The sequence below is a fragment of the Taeniopygia guttata genome, chromosome 27 (genome assembly GCF_048771995.1).
Source record: "Taeniopygia guttata chromosome 27, bTaeGut7.mat, whole genome shotgun sequence".
Taxonomy (NCBI): domain Eukaryota; kingdom Metazoa; phylum Chordata; class Aves; order Passeriformes; family Estrildidae; genus Taeniopygia; species Taeniopygia guttata.
Genome location: NC_133052.1, coordinates 689,447 through 708,924, shown reverse-complemented (window position 1 = coordinate 708,924; position 19,478 = coordinate 689,447). Strand labels below are relative to the sequence as shown.

General features: G+C 61.4%; 1 protein-coding gene across 8 annotated transcripts; it reads right to left on the bottom strand.

Moving 5' to 3' along the window:
• Positions 1-337: 337 nt before the first annotated feature.
• On the bottom strand, positions 338-19,261 carry UBTF (upstream binding transcription factor). Of its 8 annotated transcripts, XM_030256028.4 has the most exons (22): positions 18,530-18,692; positions 15,050-15,183; positions 12,004-12,179; positions 11,663-11,746; positions 10,903-11,058; positions 10,103-10,167; positions 9,404-9,524; positions 8,853-8,963; positions 8,436-8,569; positions 7,729-7,870; positions 7,387-7,428; positions 6,554-6,667; positions 6,267-6,422; positions 5,766-5,921; positions 5,442-5,552; positions 5,266-5,354; positions 4,908-5,097; positions 4,613-4,660; positions 4,306-4,374; positions 3,786-3,932; positions 3,351-3,470; positions 338-3,019 (listed from the first exon to the last, which is right to left on the bottom strand). In XM_030256028.4, exons 2-22 carry the CDS (start codon positions 15,105-15,107, stop codon positions 2,906-2,908), a joined length of 2,403 nt encoding a protein of 800 aa, XP_030111888.1. In that variant the 5' UTR covers positions 15,108-15,183; positions 18,530-18,692; the 3' UTR covers positions 338-2,905. The 8 variants fall into 8 exon arrangements, with proteins under 8 accessions (XP_030111888.1, XP_072775270.1, XP_072775269.1 ...); XM_072919169.1 differs by lacking the exons at positions 338-3,019; positions 3,351-3,470; positions 3,786-3,932; ... (1 more) ...; positions 4,613-4,660; positions 18,530-18,692 and adding exons at positions 18,704-18,993; positions 19,100-19,239 and having other exon boundaries at positions 4,875-5,097; positions 9,395-9,524; XM_072919168.1 differs by lacking the exons at positions 338-3,019; positions 3,351-3,470; positions 3,786-3,932; ... (1 more) ...; positions 4,613-4,660; positions 18,530-18,692 and adding an exon at positions 19,100-19,261 and having other exon boundaries at positions 4,875-5,097; positions 9,395-9,524.
• Positions 19,262-19,478: the final 217 nt, after the last annotated feature.

Below are 19,478 nucleotides of genomic sequence, written 5' to 3'. Positions count from 1 at the left end.
CGAACCCCGAACCCTGCAAACCCCGAACCCCCGAATCCCCGGACCCCGCAATCCCTGAACCCCGCAAACCCCGAACCCCCGGACCCCGCAAACCCTGAACCCCCGAATCCCCAGACCCCGCAACACCCGAACCCCCAAACCTCATCCCGGTGACCCCCCAGATCCAGGGACGCCTCCAGAGCCCAACCTGCAGATCCCTGTGTGCCACGGAGCCCCCAAAAATGACCCCCAGGGCTTCCCTCCCACGGGAAGGAGGAAAAACACTCCTCACACTTGTCCTTTTTTGTTTTTTTCCCTAAAGTTTTATTTTTTTATAGTAATGACATGAGAACAGAAACATTATTTTTCACTTTATTATACAAAAAAAAAAAAAGAGAAAAAAAAGGAAAAACAAAAAACCCCAAAAAACTCAAAAGTAAACAAAACAAAACAAAAAGAACCGAAACCCCAAGCAAACCGGGATACCAGGGACACGACCCCTGCGTCCCGCTCAGCCGTACAAATTCAGAGTCGGGATTATTATTATTTTTCTTTTTTTTTATCTTTTTTTTTTGTCTTTTTTTTAAACCTACAAAAACACTCTTTAAATATTAGAAAAAAAAAGATGATTTTTTTTTTTAACCTTTTTTTTTTTTTGGTGTTTTTTTGCCTTTTTTTTTTTAACATAATTCACAAGAACTTCCATCTAAAGGATCCCGGGATTTTGTGGCAGTGCCAAAATGCACTCAGGAATTCTCTTGCAGCGCAAACGTCTTTCCCACCCCCTCCCCAGTTGTCGGCGCTGTAAGAATTTTTCTTTTTTATTATTTCATTTTTTTTTACCTTTTTTTTAACAGAAAAAAAAAGGTGGGGGGAAAAAAAGGTGGGGTTTGATTTTTTTTTTGTCTTTTTTTTTGTACTAAAAACACATCCACTAAAACACGACAGTGCTGGGTACATTCAGCAGAAAAAAGGGATGGGGGGAGTTCCCCTTAGGGGATTTTGGGAGGGGCGGCGATTAAAAATTGGGATGAAAATGAAAGGAAAATCCCAAATGGATTGGGGTAAGTGGGAGGGGGAATCAGAGGGACGGACAGATGGACATTTGGGGCGGGGGCACCATCTGGGTTCTCTTTGGGGCCCCGGTCCCGGGGGGACACGGGGGGATTGTCCGTGCGGGAGCACCCGGGTTCACCCCTTCCCCCCACGGCTGGGGGCAGTTTGCCCAAAATGGTGTTTTTTCAGCCCAAACTGGGGCAAGGCCAAGGGGTGCTGTCCCCACCTTCCCCTCAGCACGGAGGGGGTCCCCAGTGTCTTTTTGGGGGGCTGGATTTGGGGTGCTGAGAGCAGCAAACCTGGGGGGCATCACAGAGCTGGGGGGCAGGGACCCCTCAAAACCCGAAATCTGCAGCATGGCCCCCCCGGCCCCCCAGCTCTGCGGAGATTTGGGTGAAGAGAAAAACGAGAGAAAACCCCCCAGGCTCCCCATCCCCTTCTCTGGGGCTCCCCAAATCCTGTCCCCCAGCCCAGCTCCTCTCCAGGGACAGGATGCGGGGGGCAGAAGGAACAGATCTTGAGCGCCCCAGTTAGACTGGGGGTCCCCAATGACACTGGGTGGGTTTTTGGGGGTGGCACGGGGTGGGGGGACAGAACCCTGCAGGGAGGTGCCGTGGGATTGCTGGTGCTTGTGTCTGCTTAAAAAAAGGGGGGGCCCTGCCAGGCCCCCCCATGCACCCACCCCGGTCCCCGCGGCCCCAGCCCCTCCTGGGAAGGGGGCATCGACCCCCCAAAATAAACCCAAACCACACCAAAATTTACAGCATGGCCTGGGGGGTGGTGAGGCCCCCCGGAGGGGACATGAACTGGCGTTAACTGGGGTAAACTGAGGCAAGGGGGGCTCTGGTCCCCCGCCCAGGATTTGCAAGGAAGGGAGAGGAGCAGCTTCACCAGAGAGAGAGAGGAACATGTGGGGGTGGGGGATGGAGGGCAAGGAAAAGGGGTAGGGGGAGAAACGGGGAGGGGGAAATGAAAAATAAAAAAAGATGTATCTTTCTTGTTTTATAAAAAGGGAAAAAAAAAACCCGAAAAAAAAAATAAAATAAAATACAACGGCACAACAACCACCGACAACAGAGCGGGGGGGACCCCGCGCCCCCCTTGGTCACGCTGAGCCGCCGGTCCCGGGGCGGGGGCGGCCCCGGTGCCCCCCCACACCACTCGGTGTCCCCCCACGCTCGCACGCTCGCACACACACCCACACCCCCCACGCCGCTCCCACCCCACCGGGACACGCGGGGCGCTCCCAAGTGCCGTGGATGTGGAGATCCCAGGGCAGCTTCCAGACTGTACAAGGGTTTTGGGGGTGGGGAGGACCCCCGAGATGCTGGGGGTGCGAGGAGGGCTGGGGGGTCGCAGGGAGGCATTGTCCCATCGGCTGAGTCCTGAGCCCCTCGGCTCGTGCTCCGCGCCCGCTGCCGGAGGGGCTGCATGGCCAGGGCATTTTCTTCCCATTTCTGGGTTTTTTGATAAAAAAAAAGGTGTGTGGGGGTGTTGTTGTTTTTTTTGTTTTCTTCCTGTGTGTTTTTCTTCTCTTTCTAGAAAGTCCAGAGCTGGTAGCGAGGGGGTTATAGGGGTAGGGATGGAGAGACACCCCCTGGAAAGAATGAAATTCCAAAAAAAAATCGCTTCCCCTCAGGAGTAAAGCGGGGGGCAGGGGTGGGGGGCTCTCTCCTCGCCCCCCAGCCTGGGGGAAGCAGCCCCTGATCCCGCTCCGTAGTGTGAGCTCGGCGGAGGGGTCCCCCCCGGCCCCCGCTCCGGGGGTCCCACGGGGGGGCAGGAGGAAGAGGAGGAAGGATTTTGAGGGGCTGCAGCGGGGATTTGGGACCAAAACCGAGAAACCAAACGACGTTACAAAGAGCTTGGCCGATCAGTTGGAGTCGGAGTCGGAGGAGTCCCCCGAGGAGGAGGAGGAACTGCTGCTGCCCTCTGAGTCGTTGTCATCCTCATCCTCATCATCCTCATCCTCATCATCCTCGTCGTTCTGGGAGGGGGTGGCAGAGAGGAGGGGGAGGTCAGGGCAGGGTTAGTCCATGTGCTCCTTGTCCCCTGCTCACCCTCCCCGCAGGTGTGGCCCCCCAGGCCCTCCCATCGCTGCCCCCGGGGTCTGGGGCTGGAGGAGGAAGGGCACAGTGAGGGCTGAGCTCGGGAGGTGCCGGAGCAGCGCGCGGGGTCCTGCCCTCACCTCTGCCACTGCCTCGCTACACGATCCGAGGGAGGCTGCCCGACCCGCCTCGTGCCTCAGTTTCCCCCCTCTGAAGCCAGGGAAGGAAGAGGCGTGAGCTGAGACCAGCGAGGGGGTGGAAACACCTCACCTGTCCGGTGGCGAGCACAAGGCACGGACACGGTTTCTGGCCCCAGCGCCATCCAGCATAGTCTGATTTCAGTTGCACCGGTGTAAAGCTTTGACTCTGGTGACTTACTCGGCATTCACACTGGCGCAAACGGAGCCGAGACCAGACTCAGTATCTCCACCAGGAAAAAGACAGGAGATTTTTCTCTGCTCACTGGGGGCTCTGCACATCCCCCCGCACCTCTACGTCCCGAGGCTGCTCCTGACTACGCCCCGCGGCTGCTCCTCGTGCCCGCCCCGGGAACACCGGGGCTCCTGCTCCCCTCCTTCTCCCCGTGTCCCCCTGCTTCCCGGGGGGCTCCTCCGCCACGGATCTATCTGAGCCCGGCTGCAGGTGCCCCCCAGCCCCGGGGGAGGGTGAGGGGGGCCCTGTGCCCTCCCTGTGCCACGGCCTCACCTCGTCCCCGTCCTCGCTCTCCTCCTCGCTGCTGGACTCCGAAGAGTCGCCGCCTTCCTCTGATGAGTCGCCGTTGTCATCATCATCATCCTCATCTTCATCGTCATCTTCCTCCTCCTCTTCCTCCTCGTCGTCGTCCTCTGACTCCTGCAGGACGGGAGGGGCTCGGTGAGTCCCTGGAGCTCCACACCCATGGGTGCAGCTCCCAGCCCATCCCTGACAATCCCCTTTGGGTTCCTGCAGCCACGGAGCACAGCAGGAGATTCCCCACCCCACACCTCGCTGGGAGCCTTTCCCCATTTATACTGGGAACTGCACCAGAAAGGGTCCCCGAGCAGCTACCGGGGCCAAAATCCCACCTGGACGGGTTCTGAGCAGGGATTTGGGGAAGGTTTATGGTCTCGAGGACCGGGCAGGGAGCTGGAAGCACCAAGGATGGCTCAAACAAGGGGTGTGGGTCCCCTCGACACGCTCCCCAGGGAGGGGGCCTGGGTGGCCCCACGGGGCTGCTGCGACTCACCGACTTGGACTGCATCGTTGGCTTCATCTTGGGGTTGGGACCCCGGATCTTCCCTATGCTCTTGCGTTTCTGTGGGCACAAAGCAAAGCCTTTCAGAGCTCAAGTTCAGCTCCTTCCCGGTGCCCAGCCCAGAGGAAATCCCACTGCTGAGCTGCCATGGGGACAAATCCCCACTGGAGGGGCTCTCTGGGGTGTGGCACATCCAGACCTTGCCCAGGACTGACCCTGCCCAGCCCCAAGGCCCCAGTAACCCCACCCCACTGCCAAGCTCGGGATCCCAGCGCAGCAGTGCCATGGGGATACTCACGTTGGAAATGTGCTCCTTGTAGGCAGCCCGCTCCTGGGGTGAGAGGCTCTGTGGGGACAGGGACACAGTCAGGGATGGGAGGGCAGGAACAGAATGGGGGATGGAGTGGGGAGGGGCTCCAGCACAGGGCACAGCCTCCTCACGATAAAAGTATGTAACTTTTATCCTTTTAAGTTACAAAGTGCCAAAAAATGGGAGGTGGTGGTTTCCGGAGGAGGGGTGGGAACAGAGAACCATGCCAAACATCATCCCCAAAACCAAGGGATCCCAGCAGGCATCAGGACCCAGCACCCACCTTGAGCCAGATGTCGAGGTGCACCTTGTACTGCTTCTGCTGCTCCTCTGCCAGTTTTTTGTAGTGGTCCTTCTGGCCCTGGGAGATGCGCTGCCAGCGGCTGCCGATCTCCACCATCCGCTCCTTCAGCGGGAGGTGGTTCAGCTCCCCGTTGGACAGGAGCTCCTGGGAGAACTTCTGGTAACCGTTCCTGCACAGGGAGAGCGCAGGGACCGGGCTGGGACAGCGGGCACACACAACCCAGGTGTGCAGAACCCTCACCCAGCCACACCAGGCTCCAGCCCACCCTCCCTCCTCTTGCTCCAGGCCCTTCCCAGCAGCACAGCCAGACCCAGTTTTTCACACCCCAGGTACTCACATTGGGGGTTTCTTCGGCTCGCCCTGGAATTTCATTTTCTTGGTGGAGTTGGTGGAGCACGGAGGGGCCCGCATCTCGCTCAGCTCCCTCTGAGCCACAGGAGAGACAGAGGGTCAGGGAGAGGGGCAGCGCTGGCTACGGGACACGGCGAGGGGCAGGACGGGGCAGAGACCCACCTCGTATCGCTTCTGATCCTCCGCCGCCTTCTTGATCCACATCAGCTTCTCTTTCTTCTCCATGTTGTTCCAAGTGGCCTCCATGGCCTTCAGCGCTTTGCCCCGGTCGTTCTGTGGGACAGAGCCGCCACGATCCACCAGGTGCACCCAAAACCCCTGGGACATTGGGGTGCTGCTGCTGGGGCACTGCTCTCCCCATGACCCCCATCCTCCCCATGCTCCCAGCCCAAACCCAGGTGTGACAGCCAGAGAGAAATTCCAGGGAATTCCTGCTGGTGGGAGGGATGATCCCACCTCCAGCCCTTTTCCCAGCCCGCTCTTCACCTTGAAACGAGCCAGGTAGTCCCCAATGACGCTCTGTTGCCAGATCTCCTCAGCAGTTTTGGGAGATTCAGGCAGCTTGCCACGCTCCTCTTTATCTGAGCCGTGCTTCTTCTCTGACTGCGCCTTCATCGCCGCCTCCCGCGCCTTGTACTTGGCCTGGGCAGGGGGCACGGGGTGAGGGGGCACAGGGGACACTGGAGCTCCCCCAGCACTGTCCCACAGCAGCCCTGCCAGCCCCCAACCCCATCTCGGGACTCCCCTCATCAGGAAAACCACCAAAGCCTTAAAATTGAGGCTCAAGGGCTCCCTGAGGTTTCTTTATCTGGTGGGATTTGATCCCCAGTGCTGAGAGGGAGAGGTACAGCCAGCGCTGACATTGGCAGCTGTGTGACAGGTCACTGTGACACTCCAGGGGCCGTTTGTGCCCCGTGGTGCAGGACAAGGACAGGAGCACGCCCCGCACTGCCCGGGATGGAGCAGGAACACAGGGATGGTACCAACCTTCTTCTTCTCGGAGAGGTCGTTCCACATGCGGGCCAGGAGCCGGGTCAGCTCGCTCTCCGACAGCTCCGGCCGCTCCTCCTGCAGCTGCTTCCGCTTCTCCTCCGAGAAGATGAACATGGCTGAGATGGGCCGCTTGGGCTTCTCTGAGCTGGCCTGGGGGCACATGGGGCTGTCAGGGCGGCGAGCCCATGCAGGGACCAGAGCCCTCAAAGCCCCTTGAAAAGCACAACCCTATGCCACGGCTCTGGCAGGTGCTGCCCCATCCCTCCCGGGGCTGCTCCCACCTTGCCGGTCTCTGGTGAGGACTTTTTGGATGCAGGACTCGTCGCCCCTTTCCGGTTGCTGCCCAACATCTTCTCCTCGCCCAGCACCCGCTGCTGCTCCTCCTCAGGCAGGCTCTGGGTGGCACAGGAGGAGAAACATCGTTAGACAGCCCGGTGCTAACGAGGCTTTGAGGCGATGGGGGAATAGGGACCCTGGGGAAGGGGAATTAATGCACTTGGGCGTCCTGATCCACATCCTGTCCCAGTCAGGACCGCCATCTGGAAGTGCACATGTACAGACTGGGGGTCCCCACGCTGTCACCCCGTATCTGGGCAGTGTCCCTCTCCCCCAGCTCTGTCCCCTCCCCAGCTCAGCCGTTTCTCTGTGAGAGCGGGTGGGCAGGTGCCTGGGTCTGGGCACACCCCTGGGTTTTCCAGCCCTGGGTTTTCCAGCCCGTGGCCCTGCAGCCGCAGCCGGGGCCGCGTCACATCCGCCCGGGGACAGGACGGTGCTGGGGCGGCCTCGGAGCGGCTCCCCCGCCCACGCCCCGGCGAGGGAAGGAAGTGAGAGGCTGCACAGCCACAGCCTCTGAACACCCTTCTCTCCAGCTCCAGGCCTCTGCTCACCCCACTTCCCTCCCAGCTGGAGAACACTGGGACAGGCATTAGGACAGATGGAAGGTCAAGGCTACGTGCAACCACCTGCACGGCACCCACAGCTGGGCCCAGACATGTTTTGGGGGAGCAGAGAGGGCAGCTCCCCATTTAAGTCATCCCAGCCCCTGGGCAGAGTAGCCCATTCCCGGATTTGGGATCTCCAGCACCCAATGGCCGAGCACCCCCTCCTCACTCACCTCTAGGAAGCGGAGCAGCTCGATCTCGTAATCTTTCTTTTTCTGGAAGGAGACGGAGACATGTGGTTACACAGAGATCCCTACTCCACCCCTGACCCAGCCTCTATCCCTTGGCAACAGCACCCTCCACCTGGACCATCTGTTGGTCCCACAGGAGACAGGAAGGATCAAGGGAGGTGAGCGAGGACCTCAGGGAGAATCGGTGATGCAGGCTAGCACAGGGACCGAGGAAAGGCTTTGTTCCCAGGGATGTTTCTAGCCCAGACTCTCCCATCCCACTGTTACTTTCCCACAGCACTGGTGCCCTTCCTCTTCCCCTACCTGTCCATCCTCAGCCCTCACCTGGTCACACTTTTTGTGGTAGGCGTCCTTTTCCTTCTGGGAGAGCAGCTTCCACTGCTGGCTGCACAGCACCATCCGCTCCGTGCTGGGCACGTCTTTCATGTTGGCCATCAGCTCTGCACAGTACAGGGAGTAGCTATTCCTGAAAAACCCACAGAGGGACCCAGCGTTAGGGAAAACTTGTCCCTGTGCAGCTGGCTTGGAGCAAAAAAGCCTCCCCAAAATCCCCCAGCTAGGTTGCACCAAGCAAGGAAGAGAAGTGCCTGTGTTTTAGGGCAGCGGGGTGCTGGATCACCCCCTAAAAGCCAGAGTATCACTGTAAACCTCACTCAGATTCTCCCCAGGTTGTGTATTTGATGTAGACTTAAGGACTGGTTTAAAGGAATCATCACAGAATCATGTAATCTTTAAGTCTGGAAAAGCCCTCTAATATCATTAGTCCAACCATGAACTAACACTGCCAAGCCCACCACTAAACCATGTCCTCAAGTGCCACATCCACACTTTTTGAACACTTCCAGGGATGGTGACTCCACCACTGCCCTGGGCAGCCCGTTCCCAGGCTTGACCGTGAAGAAATTGTTCCTATAGATCCCATCTAACCCCTCTGCGATCCCAGAAGTTGTCTGGGCTTCCCAAGCCCAGCAGAGTCCAGTTTCCTCGCTGGCAAGACCCAGCAGCCACACTCCAGGAGGGACAGGACTCACGGGGGCGGCTTCGTGGGTCGTCCGTCAAACTTGTCCTTGAGCTGCCGCTCGGCCTTGGTGAGGGTGGAGCGGGTGATTCCCTCCTCGCTGATGTTCAGCTCCGGGTGCTTCTGGATGTAATCCCGCATGATCTCCTGTGGGAACGGAGAGCGGTCAGAGGGGCTGCCACCCCCGCCTGCCGGGCCGGAGGAGGAGGAGAGAGAAGCCAACCATCGCCCTAATCCTGTGCCTGGGGACGCTGCTGCCTGCCCTGCACACGGCTGGAGAGGCAGGGCTCAGACTCACTAGGGACCTGCCAGGACCTGCCTGAACCCCCACGCTGCCTATCGGGAGAGGCCACGCAGGGCTGGGACGCAGAGCGGCTCGGAGTGAACGTTGGGACCAGTGTGGAGGGGACCGGGTGAGGCTGCTCCCTACCTCGTACTCCTTCCGCTGTTCCAGGGCCTTATGAATCCATTTCAGCCTCTTTTTATCCGAGAGTTGAGACCACTGCTTGCCCAGCGACTCTTTCACCTCCTTCGTGGTGGCCTGAAAACCCAAAGCCAGAGGTGAGGGCAGAGGGGTAAAATCCAAAAAAAAAAGAGAGGGATGAAAAAATATAAAAAAATGGCAAAAAAATGGCGTTGCCTGGTGGGGCCTGACGGCACCCGGCATGGGGTGGCTGGGAGCCATGGGGGTGTGTGGGAGTGAGGGGCATGGCCAGAGGTGGATGTCTGTGCTGGAATCCTTTCCTGCCCTGACTCAGGCTGTGGTCACCCCTTCCTGGCAAAAAGTGGGGTCTGGATCCCTGAGCCTCTTCCAGGTGTGCAGAGCCCCTCCTTACCTGGGTCCAGGCTCCGGGAGCTCCTAGCGGTGTCCTCCATCCCGACCCCCTGAAATGCTTCTCTCCCTTCCCCCTCCTGCCCCAGCAGCGGGGTCCAGGACCCCCAGCACTCACACTCGCACTCACTCCCACCCACCGTACTCACATCTGGACGCACTTTCAAGTAGATCTTCTTCTCGTGGTTGTACCACAGCTGCTGGGGGGTCTTGGGCTTTTCGGGGACGTCGGATTTCTTGGCGTTCTGGATGAGATCCGGGTGGTCTTCCCTTCAGCGGCGGGGAGGTGGGGAAGGGAGAGTGTCAGGGAGGTGGCAGTGGCAAGGAGAGAACCCCTAAACCTGCCTGCTAAGGGACTGTCACTGCAGAGCAGAGCCTCCACGGGCTCAGCTACTGGGGGGTCCCCAAAAAGAGCAGGAGGGTTTTAGAAGAGATGTAAGTTTGTCCCTCCTTGGGGAGCAATGGCTACAGCCACCCCTGCGCTCAGCTGCAAGCCAAAGCAGCAGCAGGTCATTGGGAACGCCAGGATCCACCTGGATCACAGCAATCCAAGGGGAAGGTCTGGAGTGACTGGGGGACACTTCAGCTCTTATCAGTGCTGGTGGCAGGGCTCCTGTCCCCACCTCGCAGACCCAGAGCATGGCTGGTCCTCTGCTCTCCCCCTCATCCAGTCTCCCAGCTGGAGGGTAGCTCTCAGACACCTTTTCTTTGCTCTCTTTTTGTTGAATTCCCCCTTCTCTTCAAGCCAAAAGCCCATCAGGGCCTCCTCTATGAGCTACACACAGAGGGGAACCTGGATCTGCCTGGAGGGGCCTGGGGAAATATGGAGGGGGGAGCTGCCTGCTCACCTGAACCTCGCCAAGTTCCTCTCAAACTCCTGCTTCTCTCGCTGGAAGTCCTGGATGTATTTCATCTGGGGACACAAAGCCACCGCAGAGGTGGAGAGGGACGTCAGCACCAGGGGACAGGCAGGAAGATACATCCCTATCGACCTGGCTGGGCATCCCACCACCCCAGGAGGGACTCACGGGCTCCCCAGCCCACGGAATGGTGCTGCAGAGGGTTTCCAGCCTGCCAGAGGCTCAGCAGCTGGGCACCTCTCCTCTCTATCCCAGCAGCCCTGGGAAAGGGCACAACAGGACTTTGTGCCCTGGACTTTTCCTGGACACCCCAGAGTTAAAGCTGGGCCCCCCTCAAAGCCCTGCCCAGGCTCTGCCATCTCCAGGTGGGCAGATGTCTGCTCCCAGCACCTCCCAGAGCCTGTCCCCGTGTCCCTCGCCCGGACAGGGCGGCACAGCGGGGCGTGTGCCATAACCCCTTCAAACACAGATCCACCCAAGGGCAAAGCCACCACCCAGGTCCGTCGGGAAGAGACGGACCAACGGACAGACCCAACCGGCCTCCGCCCCACGGATCCTGGGTTCCCATCCTGGGAACCGGGACAGGAAAAGCCAAGGAAGTCTTACAGGTCTGACAGGACTAAACAAACACATGGCTTCTCCCATCGAGAGCTGGATTAAGCCCTTGCCAGGCAGAGCTTGAGCTCTGCTGGTTTTACTGGAAGAGCTGAGCAGGGCACAGCACACAGAGGCAGGCACATGGTGGGAAGGAGCTTGCTGACCCCACCCCCCCCCCCTCCACAAAATACCTTTTTCTTCTCGGGAAGCTCCTTGTATTTTTTGGACAGGATCTTGGTGAGATCCAGGTTGCTCATTTCGGGGTGAAGCTTGGCGTATTTGGCTCGCTTCTCCATGAAGAAGCGGAAATAGGGAGTCAGGGGCTTCTTGGGGAAGTCAGGGTGTTTCTGGGGAGACAGCAGAGTGGAAGACACTGAGCATGGAGCTGGCAGCACCACCAGGGCACAGCCAAACCCATGGCTCCCCAGTGCTGGGGGCCTGCCTCCATCCAGCCCTGCTGGTGGTCCAGACACAGCAGGCAAGGAGGGGGAAACTGCTGGGAACTCCTGGCTCCCCAAGGAACTACAGTATCCCATGGCTGGGAACCTTGGGAGCGGCCTCCAGCCATCCAGAGCTGTCAGCACAGGGCAGGAGGACGGGATGGGACCCAGCTCCCAGGGATGGACCATCCCCAGGGCCATCCCCTGCCCCAAGCACCCGGCAGGCCAGGAATAGGATGGCAGCTCCTGGCCCCTCTGGAGCTAAACTTGGATGCAGGCTGCCAGCAGCACAGCCAGCCATATTAAATGTACCCGGGAGTTGGCCCGGGCCCAGCGCCGCGGCCTCCGGAGCCTTGGGCAGCCGGACACCAGGATTAAGGGCACTGAGGTGCCTGCAGGGGCTCCCACGGCAGAGCCACGTGGAGCTGAGGTGCCACAGGGACAACAGGCCCGCATCCTGGGGAAGTGTGGGGTCACCCCTTAGGGACTGAGCCTAATTCCTGCCCAATACCTTGAGCTTTTTGCCTTTGTAAGGATTCTTCACGTGCTCTTCAGCATCCATAATGAGCTCTGTGAGGGTCCGGAATTTCCTCACCTGTGCAGGAAATGAAGAGACAAAAGCTTGAATAGGGGACAGGGAGATCCCCAGCACAGCAGAAAGCCACTGGGTTTTGTAATGCCACCCAAAAATGACTGATGCTAGCCCCTCAGAGGCAGTCACAATGCTGTCACCAGCAAGGGCCGAGGGCTCTGGGCACTCAACTTGGACAATTCCAGCAGTCCTGGGAATGTCAGTAGGACGCTCAGACCGTGCTACAATACACCCAGGAAGGCCCATTCAGTGTCAATTACCTCATTAGAGATCTCCATCCACTTCATCTTGCACATCTCCCCTGAGAAGTCCTTGAAAGCCACTTTTTCCCAGTCCAGGTGGGACTCGGTGGTTTTGAACTTGCTCCCGTCGTTGGAGGGCAGGTTATTCTTCATGCACTCCAGGAGGGTCAGCATGTCCTCCTGCGACCAGCGGTCTGAGCAGCGAGAAACAGGATCAGCCAGGGGCAGGAAGCCCTTTCCCTTCCCCTCCCTTCCCGGCAGGACACCGGGACTACAGCTCCCGGCGTGCCGCTCCGGACCGCACGCCAGGACACGTAATCTCCACGTGCTGCCTCTCGAGATTAAAGATCAAAGGGACGTGGCTGTTTCCATCACCCTCGAGCAACTTTCTACGGGCCAAAGCAATCTGGGCAAAGCTAGAAATTCCACTCGGTGCAAACCAGAGAGACTTGCTCATCCCAGAAAGCCATCAGATAAGGGATGGCTCTGCTGCACCGGAGCAGAGGGCTATTTCCTACCCCCCTGCAGTGACACGGGAGCAATGAGCTCTCCAGCCAAGCAGGAAGCAGGGAACCCAGCTTCTAAGTGCATGTATCCAGAGCAACTGGAAAGCCTCAGCGTTGCTTTTCCTGCACCTCGCAGAGCTTTGCAATCACCTTGGCCCAGCTCCACAGTGACCTCTGCCAAGGTCAAAGCTCCCAGACCACAAAGTGAGGGGGGACAGAGCCTGGCACAGCTCCCCTGTCTCACAGAGGGGTCCCTGACATGCAGGATGATGTTCATGTCACCCCAATATCCCCCAAGCTGCTGGGAGGAGCATCCCCAGCTTCCATAGGAACACGCTACTGGAATGGTGGGATGGGCATGTGGCAAGGCCGGAGAGCCTGGAGCAACCTGGAGGCCAGGACAGGCAGCAGGCAGGATATCCCAGCCCTGAACGCCTCAGCCAGCCCCAACCTTGGGGCTGCTTCCTTGCCAGGGGAATTTCTCCCTGCTCTGAGCTCCCAGCCAGCAGGGAAGCACAGCCCGGGGTGCTCTGCAAACATGGGTGGCCCTGGGGAATGCGGCAGGGCCTGGGAGCGGAAGGAAAATTCCCTGGGGATGGGCTGGAGGAGGAGCAGAGCCCGGAGCCACCCGCCCACGCAGCCCTGGCTGCCTCACCCCGGGATGGGCACCCGGGATTCCCGCAGCGCAGCGCAGGCCTGGCTCACCACCACGAGGCATTCCTGCCTCACACCTCTGCCAGGTGAAGGCTGAGGCATTCGGAGCTGCCCACGGGACACGGAGCACCCCAGAGATGGGGACAGTGTGGCTTGTCATGGATCTGAGTGGAGCATATCTCCCTCCATCTCCAGGAACGAAACCGAGCTCCCAGAAATATCCAGCTGCAGAGATTTCTCCAGCTGCAGCTCTCCTTCCACTCAAGACTCAACACGAAGAAAACCACCTCCACCTCCTGCCCTTGCAGGGCTCTGGGGAAGGACAATTCCCCTGGAATCCCAAATCCATGCAAGGGATGTTAAAGGACATATGGGAGCTGGTGAAGGGAGCACAGCCAGGATGTGACCCCCCCACCCCATCCCATTTCCCCTCCTGGACCTGCCTGGTTGGGGGTCAAGGCAGGAACAGTTTGGGATCCAGCTGGTCCCTACAGTGACCTCATTAGGGATTCATATGGAGGGAGAAGACAGAAAGAGCCCCCCTGGAAAGTGAGGGCCTGGTGGCTTGGGGTGTGTCCCCATGTTCATTGCTTCATCCCAAAACACCATGAAGAGGCAAAAGAGATGGGAACTCCCATTCCCTACAGACCTGGGGGAGATCCGAGCTGGGGGAGGGAGAACACAGCCCCAAATTCTGTCTTCCTGTTTTCCCCATCCACTTTCCAGGCCTCCCAGGCAAGGACCAATGAGGCAGAACAGGGCTGGGAAGCTGGTGCCAACTTCGCTTGCAAAAATCAGGAGGAATTACCAAAAGCAGCACAGCCACAAAAATCCAGAGGGGATGGAGGAGATGAGACACCCCCCCAAACCTGCCCCCATCAAGTCCAGCGCCTCAGTTTCCCTCTTTGAATGCAGAGACACACAGAGACCTTTGGCCCTGCGTGAACCCCCACTGGCAGACAGCCGGAATAACCACATCCCAAAGGACTATGTAAAAAAAACAGTGGAAACGTCCCAAAATCCTCACTGGCAGCAGGGTGGGGACAACAGGGACCCCCACAGTCAGCTCGCCATCCCTCTGTTCCCCCTCCCTCTACCTGGGGCATGCTGAAAAAGGCTGGAATTGCAGCATTCACCCACCAGGATGAATGGGGTTGTCTGTGCCCTGGGACCGATTTATCCCGGCTCTCCTGGCACCGGCCAGGCCGGGTCTATATTAGGAAAGCTGCCCCGGTGTAATTAAATCCATCTAAAGTCCCGGAGAAGGACACGTGCTCCGGCCGGGTTCGCTCGAGGCAACAACCCCGACTGCAGCAGGGAAGGAGGAACACGAGGGGACCTGGCAGGTCCGGAGGTTTGGGGGACCCAGGGGGTTTTTAAGGGGTGGAGTGGCAGAGCCCTGCGAGCTGCCCTAAATAAACATCTCTCTTTTTTCCCTTGTTTTCCTTTTCCAATGAAAGTTGAAGCTCTGATGTCATGCTGGGGTCTGGAAGCCGGAGGCCCAAGGTAACGGCTCGGCTTTTAATGCAGCCCAGATGTGAGCAGGCAGGGCAGCACCTCTGTGCCAGCCCCCCCTTCCCAATCCCCCCGGAATTCCAGTGCTCCCGAGGAGCATCCCAGCGCCAAGGGGCTGCTGGTGGCCCGGAGCATGGATCCGTGTGCTCGTACACGTGTGTGCGTGTTCCCCGCGGCGGATCAGAACTCGGAGAGGCAGATTCCCCCCGGCCTCCACCCGCTGGCAGCCGGGATCACGGATCCTCCCTCCCTCCTCCCTCTCCATCCCTTCTCTTCTGCCATCCCTCCGAGAAAAGGGGCGCTCTGAGGTTCATTTATTATCGTTTTTAGGCGTGCCAGCAGTGTTCCTCGGGAGCACCGGCATGCTGGGGGGGCTGCCGGGGGCTCACCTTGGTTTTTGGGAGCTGTCATTTCCAGGTCTGCAGGGCACTCGGCTTCGCCGTTCATCCTCCACCTGCCTGTGCCCAGGACGGTCCCACCGGGTCCCTCCTCACCCTCTTCCCGAAATCACTCCCGCACGGCTCTGCAAGGAAAGGGAGAACCCTGCTAGGCATCCCCACCATGATGGGGGGCCTCAGCTCCTAACGGGAAACCGATCCAGGCATCCGCCCATCCTCTCCACTCCCCGGAGAGAGAACAGGGGCAGGAATACCCTCTCCCACCCATCCCTTCGAGGTCTGGGGAGAGCTCCAGGAGGGGGGATCCTTCATGGTGATGTGATGCCCATGCTGGTCAGGGGAGGAGAAAAGGGGTGTGTGGGCAGGGGAGAAGGGTCCAGGGGTTCGTCCCCAGGGTGGGGGGTAGGATCTGAGAGGGATCCAAATAAATCCCAGAGGAGACAAGTTCAAGGTGGCTCCCTGGAGTGGGTGGGATCCAAAAACCTGGGATCAAGAGAATCTGAGTCAAGAGGGCTCCAAGGGATCTCCTGTGAGGGGATTCCTTCCTGCCAGTGCAAAATGGGGGTTTCAAAGGAAGGCCCACCACAGATCCAGCACAATCCTCTCCAGAGGCGGGGACATGCTTGGAGAAGAGAGGGGTCCCCCAGATCCAAGGGAGCTGGGGGGGCATTTGACGACCTCGGGGGGATTCAGGAGTCTCCCATGGAAGGAGAAGCTGGAGGAAGGTATTTCAACAGCAGGGGCTCCAGGGGAAGGATGCCCTCAGGCCCCCTAGGAAGGACATTATGTCTCCACAGCGAAGGATAACCTAGGGAGGACACCCCAAAACTTGGTGCGGGCTGTCAGGAAGGTAGCCCGGGGGGGATCCCCGTTGGGGATTCCAGTGGGGAGTCCCTGGAGGGCAGGTGGGGCTGGAGGCCTCAGGGGGATCCCCTGAGGGACAGGCCACAGGCCTGGGGGGAGCAGGCCCGGGCCTGGGGAGGGGCCGGGCCTGGGGGGCTCCGGGGGGAACCCGCGTTTGGGGGGCCGTGGGGAGGGGCCCAGGGGCTCTGGCAGAACCGGGCCTGGGTCTGAGGGGATCGCCCGGGAGGGCAGGCGAGGCCCAGGCGGGCAGAAGCCCCGGGCCTGGCAGATCCGGGATGGCCCTGGCGGAGAGCAGCCGCCGGGAGGGGATCCGGGCCAGGCCCCGCCAGGCCGGGCAGCCCCTCGGGGGACGAACCTGGGAGCACCGGAGGGAACCGATCCGGGGGGGCTGGGGAGCACCGGAGGGAACCGGTCCGGGGGGGGCTGGGGAGCACCGGAGGGAACCGGTCCGGGGGGGGCTGGGGAGCACCGGAGGGAACCGGTCCGGGGGGGGGCTGGGGAGCACCGGAGGGAACCGGTCCGGGGGGGGCTGGGGATCACCTGGGCGGGACGAGGGGCGTGCGGACCCCAGCAGCGCGGGACACGATCACCGGGGCGGGATGAACCCGCGGGGATGGGGGAACGCTCCAGGCTTGGATCAACCCCCAGGCGGGGCGGGTCGGGACCACCCCCGGGCCGATCGGGGACCACCCCCGGGGCCGGCGGAGCGATCGCCGCGGGGTGGGATCAAGCCCAGCCCCCGGGCGGCGTGAAAGCGGGGATCGCCCCGGGCGGGGAGCGGGGGATCACGGCGGGGGGAAGGCGCGGGGGTGTCGGGAGAGGCGGGATCGCGACAGGGGGAGGGATCCGCGGGACCATGGCGGGGCGGGGCGGTGCGCGCGCACCGGGATCCCCGGGGGCGCGCGGGGAGGGGGCGCGGGATCCCCCCGCGGGGGAGGCGGGGGGGACCGGATCCCGCGCCCGGGGGGGGGAGGAGGAGGAGGAGGAGGAGGAGGAGGAGGAGGCGGGGGAGGAAGGGGCCGGGCCGGCGGGCGGAGGCGGGGAGCCCGCACATGCCCTGCGCCGCCGGCCAGCTCCAGTCTCCTCCTCCAGCAGGCAGCAGGAACCGGGTGGGACCGAGCGCGGGCGGCCCCGGCGGCGCCTCCCCCGCCCCCGGTTCCCACCCGGGCGCCAGCGAGCTGAGCCCCCCCCCCCTTTTTTTTTTCTTTCCCTCCAACAACACCCGGGCAGACAATGGAAGGCGAGTTCGGGGGGCCGCGGGTGCGGAGAGGGGCCGGGGGAAGGCGGAGCGGCTCCCCCGGCCCCTCTCCGCACCCCCGGCCCCCCGGAGCGATGCGATGCGCTGCTTCATCCCCCCCTCACCGCATCCCCCCCGCATCCCCCATCGTTACCGGCCGCTCTCCGCCGCGGCACACAATGGCCGGGCTGCGCCCGCCTCCGCCCGCCGCTCCTTCCCCTCCACCCGCGGTTATAAAGCCGAGACAAACCCACCTCTCCGGGCTGCTGAGGGGGAGGAGGAGGAGGAGGAGGTGGTGGTGGTGGTGGTAGTGGTGGTGGTGGAAGAAGGAGGGAGGAGGTTGGAGGGGGGGGGGTGTGGGGGGGAGCTCTAACCGAGCCGCCGCAGCCCCAACCCCGCCGCCGGAGCCGCTGGGGGAAGAAGGAGAAGGAGAAGGAGGAGGAGGAGGAGGAGGGGGAAGGGGGGGCGGGGATGCCCGGCTGGGGGCGGCCGGGCAGCTGCAGCGAGCCGGGCGAGGGCAGCGCGACCTCCCCGCACCGACCCCCGGGGAGCGGCTCCTACCCGATCCTCCCCCCCTCTCTTCCCCACCGCCGCCCCCTCCTCGCTTTTCCCTTCCTCGCTTTTCCTTTCCTTTCCTCCCTTTCTTACCCCCCTCTTTTCTCTCCGCGACCCCTCCTCGAGCCCGCAAACACCCACCCACCCAGCGGGGGGCTGGAGCCCCGCTCCCGGTCCGGAGGGAAGAAAGGAAGGGAAGGGGGGTGAAAGGCGGAAAAAAAAAAAAAAGAGGGGGAGGAAAAAAAAATATAGATAAAAAGAAAATAAGGAGAAAAAAGGGATGAAGAGGGGATACAGCGAGGATAAGGGGAGATGGAGCGCGGGGGGGGTCGGCCGAGCCCCGGCACGCACCGGCGGAGCGCGGCGCCCAGCTCCCGCCGCGGCGCGGGACTCACCCGGGCTCGGGAAAAACAAGCGGGCAGCGCTGGAAGCCTGCCCCCGAAATCCAGCTGCGGCACCGGGGAGGAGGGAGGGAAGGCGAGCGGGAAGGAGGGAGGGAGCGAGGAGGAGGAGAGGGAAGGGAAGGGAAAAAGGAGGGAGAGAAGGGGGGGGCACACCGGGGCCGCCGAGCCGGGCGCTGCCCCCCGCCCCGAGCCCCAGCGCGGTGCCCCCGCGGGCGGGCGAGGCGGGCGAGCCCCGGCGGTGGCGGCGGCGGCTTCCTGCCCGCGGGGCCTACGCGAAACCAGCCTTTCTTAAAAAAAATATATATTCTCTCTTTTATATTTATCTATCTATCTCTCTAAAAAAAAAAAAAATCGCTCCGGTGGGCGCGACCCCCTCCCCGTTCCCGTCGGAGCGGCGGCGGAGCGCCTTACCGAGCCCGGAGCGCGGCGGTGGCGGCGGCGGCAGCGGGAGCCCGGGGAGGAACAAAGCGCCTCCTCCAGCCCCGCCGGCGGAGCGGCGCGGCGGCGAATGGCGAGCCCGGGCGGCGGGCACGGCGCGGCGCGGCGGGGCACGGCGGCGGCGGCTCCCCCGGCGCGGGCACGTACCGGCGGGGCCGCCGCTTTGGGGGGCGGCGGGGGCTCGGGGCTCGCTCGGCGGGGCCGGGGCGGGGGAGCGGCGGTTGAACGGCGGCCAGCTCTGCAGCGCTGGCCCCGGGCGTGGACGCGCTCCAGTCCCCGCAGAGACGATCGCGCTTTCCCCCGCCTCCATGGCGCTGCGTTCGCTCTTCCAATCAGCCGGGCTGAGCGCGCCGGGATCCGCCGGGATCTCCCCGCCAGCCCCGCCGCCCCGCCGCCGCTTTCCGCCGGGTTTTTTATTGCTCTTTGCTTTTGCAACACTGTGGTGAGAAGAAAAAGAGGAGGAGGAGGAGGAGGAAGGAGAAGAGGAGGGGGGGTGGGGTGGGGGGGGGGGAAGGGAGGAAGAAAAAAAAAAAATCTCCTTACATGTGCAACAATCCTCGGCCGGCGTTTGCATAAAGAAAAAAATTTAAAAATAGGGGGAAAAAAAGAGAGATGAGGGGGAAAAAAAAATAAAGGGGGGGAAACGGGGGGGGGGGGGAAGGGAGCCGAGCCGGGCCCCCTCGGCACGGCGGGGCCGCGGTCCTGCCCGCCCCGCGGCCCCGGGACACGGCGGCGGGGGGGGCTCTGCCCGGCGGGGCGGGCGAGGGGCAGCTTCCTCCCCTCCTCCCTCCCTCCGCTCCCTTTCTCTCCTCTCCCTCTCCCTCTCCCTCTCTCTCTCTCTCTCTCTCTCTTAATTTTTTTTAATGGAATTTCTCCAACTCCACCTTTGTTGTGCTGGGCGTCATTCCCCGCAGCCAATCCC